Here is a 10,452-nt window from a genome sequence, read left to right as displayed (position 1 = left end):
AAGCCCCTCCCCCCTTTATGTATTTCAAGCTCTCCCCTTCCCACGTGAGAGAATAATTAATGCCCCTCCCCCTCCCCCCTTTATTTAATTCAAGCTCTCCCCCTCCCTCTTTATCCCTAACATTTTGCCATAAACCATCTTGCACAACACATATTAATGAATTAATAAATGTTTTTTATCGAATGGGGGCCTATTAAGCTTGATTGGACGAGTTTTGAAAGGTTTTTCTTTCGAACTGTACTGAAATTGAAAGTGCGAACAGCGCCCCCATAGGGGGTGACAAAGATAGATCCGAGAGCTACTCCTAGGGCTTGAACTAGGGACCGGCACATACACACCCACACGTGTGTTTTTTTTTTGACTCACCCACCCAACTCACACACACGATTTGAGGCTGAGGGTCGCCGCCTTGGTAGGTTGGCAGCCCTACGAGTGGGCTGCCCACTTGGTCTAAACAAGATAGAATGCAATAAGGACGGGCAGATATACAAGCACACGGTTTAGGGGCTTGATTTGATGAGGTTTAAAAGGTTGGTGCGGCTGGCCTGATATAGTCAAGGCAAAGGTACAATACAGTCTTCTTGGTGAAATCAAAGGTACACCATGAGGTGATATCAGGCCATGACCAGTGTTCATCGTCGTCTTCAGAATTTGAGTGAAATTCTGCATCCGCCATTGCCCTCCTCCCTTGCAAACCCTATTTCCTCCTCGCCTTGCTCCGCTAACATGGCTCTCCCAGACCTCAACATCAAGATCGCCCGCGATGTCACCCAGGTCCGTCTGCCACCTCTCTGCATTTTTGTTTTATCGCATACCTTCGGAAACCGCAGCGCCATCGGCCCAAAATCGGTATTCGATTGCATCTTCGCAAGTTTGCATGTGGCTGTGATCGAGATAGACCGGTGAAATCGGTCCCTGCTCCCTCACTGCGACAAGAGTCTTGCATGAGTATCAGCTATCCTTTGCATTCATCTGGAATTTTCCCGCGGACATGGATCGTCTTTCGATTCTGTGATCGCAATGGTATCGATGTTGTGCAGCTCATAGGCAAGACTCCCATGGTTTTCCTCAATAAAGTGACGGACGGTTGTCACGCGGAAATCGCAGCCAAGCTCGAAACTATGGAGCCTTGTTGTAGCGTAAAAGACAGGTGCATATCTTCCTTTTCTTCCAAGCAGCTCACACACTAGCATTTCTTAAACGAATCAATTATCCTTGCGAGAGTTTTAGCCTTGGTCAAATTTTAAAATATGATGATGTATGTTCTGTATTAATCGCTTGCAGAATTGGCTTGAGTATGATAGAAGATGCTGAAGCGAAGGGAGCCATCACGCCTGGAAAAGTAAGTTGATAGGCATACACGGCGTTAGGAACGTTTGATTTTATGTCCGGTGAACTTGAAAGCGATTCTGATCAGGAATAAACCCGGGTTTATATCTGGCAGAGTATTCTTGTTGAGCCTACCAGTGGGAACACTGGTATAGGTTTGGCTTTTATTGCTGCATCCAAAGGTTACAAGTTGATTCTTACCATGCCAGCATCTATGAGTCTAGAGCGCCGGGTGTTATTGAGAGCTTTTGGAGCAGAGCTTGTTTTAACAGATCCAGCCAGAGGCATGAAAGGGGCTGTCCAAAAAGCAGAAGAGATATTGGAGAAAACTCCGAACGCTTACATTCTTCAACAGTTTGAAAACCCTGCAAATCCAAAGGTGAACGTGACGTTTTTAGAGTCATGGTCGCATATAGATGGTGTAAATGCAGTTGACTTACAATTGAATGTCCTTTACAGGTACATTTTTTAACTACCGGACCAGAAATCTGGGAAGATACAGCTGGAAAAGTTGACATTCTGGTCTCTGGAATTGGCACAGGTGGAACAGTAACAGGCGTTGGCCGGTTTTTGAGGGGCAAGAATCCCGACGTCAAGGTAAACTTTCTTGCTGTGCTATGGATGAAGTAAAACCTCTTAAATTTCAGTGCATACGCCAGTTTTTTTCTGGACAGATTATCATCGAGAGGCCTCTCTATATGTGCATTATGCGGGTTGGTTGGAAGGATGTGTGTTTTGAATACTTATAACGTTCTTATCTTTGTACAGATTTATGGTGTAGAGCCTACGGAAAGTAATGTCCTGTCTGGAGGGAAGCCAGGTGGAGATCTTGCCGTTAAATATTGAGCTTTGGCAGTAATTGGCGTTGATAGTAATTGACCCAAATACTTTTGAGTCTCACTGAAGACGAACTTCTTGACTGTTTTTTTCAAAGGTCCTCACAAGATTCAAGGCATTGGTGCTGGCTTTATTCCTGGAATTCTGGATGTGAATGTCTTGGATGAGGTCATACAGGTTAGTGCGTATAGTGCAGCTACAACGACTGTTCAAACTTCATTGAAAGACTGTTTTTAAAAATTTCAAACAAAATTTACCTCTTATGTTGGGGATGACAAGGATTGTGGAGTGATTTAGTCTATGATAACCTATTGTGCAAAAGATTCATGTGGTTCTCTCTTCTCATAAGAAAAGTTTGGTTTTGGACCTGAGTAATTTATCTTTAAGTTGTCTATAACTTCTGTCTAGGTGTTTAGCCCTTGATGTCTTTTCAGCAATTGGGGCTAAGGATAGTATGTAAGCATTTGCACACCTGTGTAAACTCTAAATAGATTTCTGAGCTATTTTCTTATCCGTCTGTCTTTTTTTTGGTGCATCTTTTGTGAGTACCCTTTTAGAGATGGTGCACAGACAACTTTTGTTTGTAGATAATCGTACAGAGACCTCACCTGAAGGCTGAATATATAAACCTTAAGCCTTGTTAAAAGAACCATGAACAAGTTGAAAAGGAGGTTTTCATGAGAGGGAGGTTTGGGTGTGAGGTGGAATGGTGACCAGTCATCCATGATTTGGGAGCCTGCTTCTGCAAAACATGGCGACCCTAAGGAACAGTAGAGACTTTCATTAAGGGCAGCAGTCTACTGCTCTGAGCCATCGCGAGCTTTGCAAAATTTATAAGCTTCATCAACAGCCACAACTTGCTGTATGAACCTTCATGAGATGCTGTGGTCTACTGCACGGGCCTGTATGGCCTTCACAAGTTGCTATGTCCTGCTTCTAAAAGTATTTATGACAATCATAAACAAACGATCTCGTTCTCCAAACCGTCATGAGCTTTACAAATCAGTGCAATGTGCTGCTATGGACACATCTTCTCAACTTTCAGGGCCTTCATGACCTTCAGTGTGACCTGCTGCTCTTTGTGAAGGATGATTTCTTCATCAATTTTATCCATGATTCTAAAGACAGCCCATCCAACATAGACATAAAGATACTCTGGTACTCAAAGGTGCATTTAAATTTTATGACGGGATTGAATAGTGAGATTACACACTGTGTCAGATCATTTCGTTCTGTAGCTCCCCCATGAAGGACCATTTATTTTCCAGGTTGTCCAATTTATTGCCACTTCTAGGTGCTTTTGACCTTGTGGAACAGATGTACTGTAGTTATCTGAACTGGGAAACTTCATATTCAGGACTTCAAATATGTGGTTGCAGGTTTCAAGCAATGAAGCAACTGAAATGGCAAAAGAGCTTGCTCTTCGTGAGGGGTTGCTGGTACGTTTTTTTTGGGGTACCTGATGGTTTCCTTGATGTTATTCATGTTTCCCCTTGCAACAACATTGCTTTACATAATTCCATTTATCTTTTTGGCTCTCTTTCCATGATTTTCTTCTCATGTTTTAGTTTGATTGCTAATTTCAAGAAAATGTTTCCTTTGTCACAGGTTGGCATCTCATCGGGAGCAGCTGCAGTTGCTGCTATTCAGGTTGCAAAGAGGCCAGAGAATGCGGGAAAGCTTATTGTGGTAAAAGTTCATGTACCGATCCATCAAGAGATCACCTGAACATTGTGTGTGCATGCACGTGCATGTGTGTTGTGTAGCGCGCGTGCGTGGGTGTGTGTATGCATGTGTGTGTGTTTCGAAATCCAGAATACCTAACACACTGGTTTATTGACAGGTGGTGTTTCCTAGCTTCGGTGAGCGGTATCTTTCGACGGTTCTTTTCCAATCCATACGTGAGGAAGCTGAGAAAATGCAACCAGAAGCTTGAGCACACTTGTCCAAGCGGCCAGCATTTTTATGCATACCTGGCTCCATCATATCATCAAACTGTCTGAAGCTCCATGTATTAAAGCCTATTACAGTATCATTTAGAGGCAATGTTACAGTTACAGTCAGCTCATATGCTAATAATATAGACATGGCTATGGATTTGTAAAGGTGACATATTTTTTGAGAGGTGTTCACTAAATTCCAGAACCCTTGTTTTATTAAATAACTAAGGATGACTTTTAAGATGATTTTAAGTTATCCTTCGGCTTTCTTTGTTCTGGTTGTGTTTTGTTACACAAAGTAGCTGGTCAAACAGTGATGCAAGCAAGTCAAAGATGCAAGGCAGAGTAGCATAAACCAACAACATGTGGAGGTGATCATGGAAAGAAAAACAAAAAGGATACATGAGTGGATTTGATCCTGTTAAATCGTTTTAAGTTTTGGGGAGGATGAATACAGCTTTAAATTTGATAACCTATCCCTCTGACATTTTGGTAGTGCATTTACTACTCTTACTTGGGTGAAAATAAGAAACCAAACCTTTTTTTTGTTTTGAATTGCTTCCTCTTAATAATCTCTGTTTTTGCCCTCCCTTAACGTGCACTGAGCTATCTCTTCAGCTTGTCTTCTTTCAAATTGCCATTGCTCGATATAGTTTGCAACCCTTTTATATTTCTACACCAATCCAATCCATTACTAACTCTTGTGCTCACTTGCATGGCCACCTCATCTAACAGTTTTGATTCCGAGCCCTGATGGGTGGAAGGAATCTCACACAAGCTCTTCTTAAATCTGGGAGTGGCGCTTTTGAAGTTTGGGGCTTGCAAGTGTTAAAAAATATGCATCGTGGGCTTCTACCATATGTGTATTGTCTAGTGGGTTGGTCATACTTAAAAGTTCGGATGTTGGAGAGGATAGTGTACATAAATTCTAGAGAGTTTGGATAGGAGGTTAGGATTAGAAATCTCTCACACAGAGTAGGTTATGCTCTCACAAAGACATCTACCTGTTTGTAATTTCATGATGGGATTTGTTCACAACACAATGGAATTCTCCACATTGCACCTGTTTTTTGAGGAATTGATCATGTAGGCATGAGCTGCCCAAGGCTGGAAAGCTCAAACGTAATGCCTTCACATGCTTAATCGCCTATCCGGAGCACAAACTAGATGACATGCTAATGCACAATTTCTCCCATGCACACACATGCTTCTCCGTAGAGGCGAGCAGATCATGAATGCTAGACTTCAAGAGAGTACAAGTCTATAGAGTGTGGGAGAGAAATTTACTGCCAACATTTGGTGACCACTTTGAGAGACCCAAAAGAGAGGTGAGAGAGTGCATAATAGGTTTTACATGCTCTCCAAGAATAAGGTGTACTTATTGATTGAATTCATGTCCTACTTTCGATGATTTGTACTATTTCTAGTCCAAGAATTAGGTTCTCACAAACTATGCAGTCACTAGCACTTGGACAAAAGAGTGTGAGATCGTAGTTAGAAGAGGATTGCGATATAGGAAAATATTTGAAGAGAGAGCTGAAAGGCTCAACTGGTATACGGTTTTGCCTCAGAGAGATCTTAAATCATGGCCAACATCTTAAATCATGGCCAAGTAGGTATGGAGGACCAAGCGTAGAAAGATAAATTGTCCAAAAACCTTGTGTAGGAGAGCTTCAAAACCAACCAAGTAGATTTTATGACACATACCTCAGCGGACTCTGAGGCACAAGGAGATCCGAGACAACTCGGGTAAGTAGTGGAACATCAGGCTACCCAGTGGAATTAGGAGTGAACCAATCCCAACTGTCTCAAGCCCAAGGAAGCTCAAGATAAGAAGGAAGAGGCAAAATGATCTCCCAAATCCAATAAAGTTTTGAGATATTTATCCTTAGTGGACTAGATAGTCCTAGATTGGATAGGGTTTTTAGGGTTGTAGTTTCTTGTTTTATAGGTGGAACCTTAGGTGTAAGGTGCGGAGCATCCAAAGACCTTTATCCTTACAAGGCTATCAGCTAATATGAGTTGTTGTGTGTTGGCTCTTATCCTTGTTTTACTTTCTCTCCATCTTATCCTTATAGGGAAATGGTTGCAATGTTTAATAGGTGGAACCTTAGGTGTAAGGTGTGGAGCATCCACCTAGCCTTCTCCTTACAAGGCTGTTGGCTATATGAGTTCCTATGTGTTGCCTCTTGCCCATGTGTTACTTTCTTCCTTACAAAGCTCTTCTCTCACGGTCCTATTTCATAATATGGTATGAGAGCCATGCTAGAGCTTGCAATCCTTCCTTCCTATAGTTGTGTGCCTCTTCTTGCTAAATATTCGTGCTTTATGATATACATGCCACTTGTTTCTCAAGGATACTACTACCACTACTATCGTTCATTTTATGTTACCACTACTCCAGGCCAACCCATCCAATGGACTTCCGTTAGCATTTTTGGTGGGCCGCATGTTTTTGGCCAGAAGACTATCAAAGGGTGTTCATGTGCTCATGTGCATAGGGTGAGAGAGTGGTCAACCATACGCCATCTCAAAAATTGCTTAAAAAACTATTTTATTGTCCATACCAAAGTATTGCCTCTCCTCAAAAGGAGGGGCGTCGGCTTGAAGCAACTTCATTCACCTCTTTTACCAATATATTTCATTTTGCAATGCTAGAGAATAAAAATGCAAACAGCTGTGAGCTCCCTCCTCCAATTAGATTTACTAGTTCTCCCAAGATAACCTTGGATACATGATCATGATACCCCACAAAGACTTCAAACCATGGATGTGGCATGACTGCTCTCTTACACATGATCGGTTGTTATAGTCAAAATATCTTGTCAGTTTTGTAGTATTCACAAAAAAACAGCATACTATGTACAATAAGTTTAATGACTTTCCAATTTTAAAAATCCATAACTTTTTTCATTTTTAGTTGTATTTTGGCGTTATAACCTGAAAACTTATGAGGTGGAAAGTTGAAGGTTTACCTTTCTAGGAAAAAGCTACAAGATGGAAAGTTGAAGGTTCCATATCTACAAACGTAAAACTTCTCTACAAACACTAGTTTGTAGACTAAAATGCCTAAAATATAATTCTTAAAAGAAAGGCTAAGCAAATATTTGAACCACTCTTTTACAATAATAGCTAGTAAAAAATATATTAAATGTCAATCGTCATAAGCATTCCTCTTTCCTATAATTGCTTCTCCAAGCTTCCAAATTCTAGTATGTTATTTTTCAATGCAATGCCACAATTTCTAATTGTTTTGTAAGTATGAGAATGTTTCTTCATAATCTCCATGGGTATGTCATATCATGGTGGCCACACTTTTCCAAGCACTAACTTTTTTCTACTTCCCTTTCAACGCTGCTATGATGAGGCAACTTATTTATAGCTCCTACAATAATCTTCATGTTCATTGATTGGCCATGGTGAGTTTTGATGCTTTTACGTAAATAGGTCAAAAAAGATTTCCAAAATTGCAATCTGTCTCTCAATTTTCCTTTTTCTTTTTACTATCTTTCCTCCTTATTTAACACTTTTGGAATCTTTTGCTATAACTATCTTTAGCTAGTTTATTTTTAGCTTTTGTTGGAGTCTCTTACCCTCCCCTTCTTGCTTGTCTCTACATCAATTTTTCTGTTTCTTTTTACTATCTTTCCTCCTTATTTTACACTTTTGGAATCTTTTGCTATAATTATCTTTAGCTGTGGTTTATTTTTAGCTTTTGTTGGAGTCTCTCTCACCCCCTCCCTTCTTGCTTGTCTCTACATCCTCTATACCAAATTAGCAATAAATCATCATCTAGTGCCATGAACACTAGTTGCTTTCAAAAAATTCTTTGTGTAGTAAACCTTTCTTTGAAAGTATCTTGCTAAACCTTTCTCCCTTCTTATCTATATTGATGGCATAATTTAGTCGAAATCTCTCTCTCTCTCTCTCTCTCTCTCTCTCTCTCTCTCTCTCTCTCTCTCTCTCTCTCTCTCCCTCTCTCCCTCCCTCCCTCCCTCCCTCCCTCTCTCTCTCTCTCTCTCTCTCTCTCTCTCTCTCTCTCTCTCTCTCTCTCTCTCTCTCTCTCTCTCTCTCTCTTTTTGTGTGTGTGTGTGCCTATGTTTGTGTCACACACACACACACACACACACATGCACATGCACACACACAGAAACAAGGAGAAAGATGAAGAGACACATATAATGTGTGTGTTTGCATGTGTGTGTGTGTGCGTGCATGCATGCACATGTGTGTGTGCATGCATGTGCGAGTGTGTGTGTGTTAGTGAAAATGAAAATTTTCAATTCTTCTAACATTCAACCAAATAGTGTTCCTTAGAATGGCATGGATTTTCAAGGACTTTGCTTGAGATATTGTACCATTAATTCATGCCTTGTTGACTTATGTTATTATTCTTACATTTGAAGGATCTTCAAGGACTTTGGTTACAATATTGTACTATGACTTGCTGACTTATGGTACTATTCTTAGATTGGAAGGATCTTTAAGGACTTTGGTTATTGTATTGTAATGTGACCTGATGACTTATTGCATCCCTAATACTATTCTTGACTGCTTGCAAGATTATTTTTTGTGAAAGTTATGCCAAGAGAGTTGTGTTCTTTTAGTACATTAAGTTAGGTGATGAGGTAGAAAGTTGTCCATGACACATCACTTGATCTTGACAATTGCCAACATATCATTCCAGGAGAGTGTAGCAGCTTGTAAAAACATGGGAGTTGGTCTTGTAGGGGATACTCGGGGGGTTCACCTTAAAAAATTTAGTGTACCATGTGCATTCAAAAGGAGGGGTATTTTAATTCACCTTTTGGGAACATTTTAACAAGGTTACAATAATAGGAAGGATTTTTAATTTCAATTTTAGAAAAAATCATGTTAGTTCATAAGTAAAGAGTGTTTGTTTTATTAGGGGTGAAATTTTAGCTGAGGGGTTTTTTAAATACTTCTTGAACACACGTGATACACATGGTTTCTTAGTGGTACACCTCTCGAGAGGGGATAGAAAAAATTTTGAATTTTATAAACAATAGTAAATGATCATACAACTAAATTTGTTTCTCTCGATCAATATAGACAAATGGGTGCTGACACAAGCATGGAAAAAGTAATGATTAATAGAGAGTTAATCCTTAAATTGAGGATTGCATTCCCTGCGTTGTGTGGAAGAGATGTTGAATGACCAATTGTTTGGTGCCCAATGTGGATTTATAATTGAATACATATTCAAGTTGGCATATGCAGTAAAAGAGAAGATGTGGTCTTGTGAAAAACGATCCAAATTGTGTTGGAACCATTAGGTTTTTCATACTCACATAATTATGCACTTTTTTGGGGTAATAGTGACAGTAATCATGCAAATACATTGCTAGTCCTAATCATAGCATAAATGGTGAACCAAGATATACATTGCTAGTCCTAATCATAGCATGAATGGTGAGCAAAGATATGCATTGGTGATATACACCAACATACTAATGGTATATTTATACCATTAATAAATTGACTTATACATCTAATTTAAGAAATAATATCACAAATAAAAGGCGTTATATTGGTTCTAAAAGTGTATTGATAATAAAGGGCCATATACCATCGATAAATTTTATTTTAATTTTTTGGGATTTATTTTTTATTTTTCAAAATTATACCTCCACTGAACAATATTTACCAATAATATATGTATACTAATGGTATATGGCATTTAATTTTACACAATAGTATATGTTATTTTATCGACGATGAACATTAGATACCAATAGGTAGGCAATCTTAGCAACAATTGCTAGTTGACAATGATGCCTAATTACCAAGCTAAAACACTCAAGATAAGCTCTCTAAGATGACATTTATAAGAACCTCTCCACTTGCAAATTTCCCAAAAAAATACCAATTCCAACCAATAGTATATGTTCCAACCAAGGGGGTGTGAGCTCTTGGAGGCAATGGGAGAGGGAAGGTCCCTCTAAAGAAGTCCGAAACATGATGTCTTGTGTGCCAAAAATCCCATCCCTATTTCACCAGAAAAATTTAGCAGTTCATCATTAAGGTTAAAGGATGATCAAATTTCACTTTTCAATATAGAGCATGAGAAATTTAACATTTTTAATTCTACAAATCATCGATTTTAGTTATTTTTATAACTAAAAAATAACGATGTGAAATTTTTATAGTTATTTTGAGGTTATGTTTGATAGTTTGTTTCATTTCCTGCAATGTCGAGAATGGACGAGGGTGTTTTTGAGGTGGTGTGTTTTGGTTCAAGGGGCTAAAACCTTTTATGTTTTTGCCTATTTCATTGAAAAATATTATGAAAGTAGTGCTAAAAAGCCTTTAGATAAAATTGGGG

General features: G+C 39.3%; 1 protein-coding gene across 1 annotated transcript; it reads left to right on the top strand.

Moving 5' to 3' along the window:
* The first annotated feature begins 587 nt into the window (after positions 1 to 587).
* On the top strand, positions 588 to 4,367 carry LOC147895150 (cysteine synthase-like). The gene is made up of 10 exons (XM_087383719.1): positions 588 to 774; positions 1,041 to 1,150; positions 1,285 to 1,342; positions 1,445 to 1,708; positions 1,789 to 1,926; positions 2,098 to 2,149; positions 2,264 to 2,343; positions 3,546 to 3,605; positions 3,775 to 3,855; positions 4,010 to 4,367. The coding sequence occupies exons 1-10, from the start codon at positions 622 to 624 to the stop codon at positions 4,100 to 4,102; spliced, it is 1,089 nt and encodes a 362-aa protein (XP_087239845.1). The 5' UTR covers positions 588 to 621; the 3' UTR covers positions 4,103 to 4,367.
* Positions 4,368 to 10,452: the final 6,085 nt, after the last annotated feature.

The sequence above is a fragment of the Dipteris shenzhenensis genome, chromosome 13 (assembly GCF_047967505.1).
Source record: "Dipteris shenzhenensis isolate YYH24624 ecotype China chromosome 13, Dip_SZ_1.0, whole genome shotgun sequence".
Classification (NCBI taxonomy): domain Eukaryota; kingdom Viridiplantae; phylum Streptophyta; class Polypodiopsida; order Gleicheniales; family Dipteridaceae; genus Dipteris; species Dipteris shenzhenensis.
Note: the sequence above shows the minus strand (reverse complement) of the source record. Positions and strands in the feature narration are given on the sequence as shown.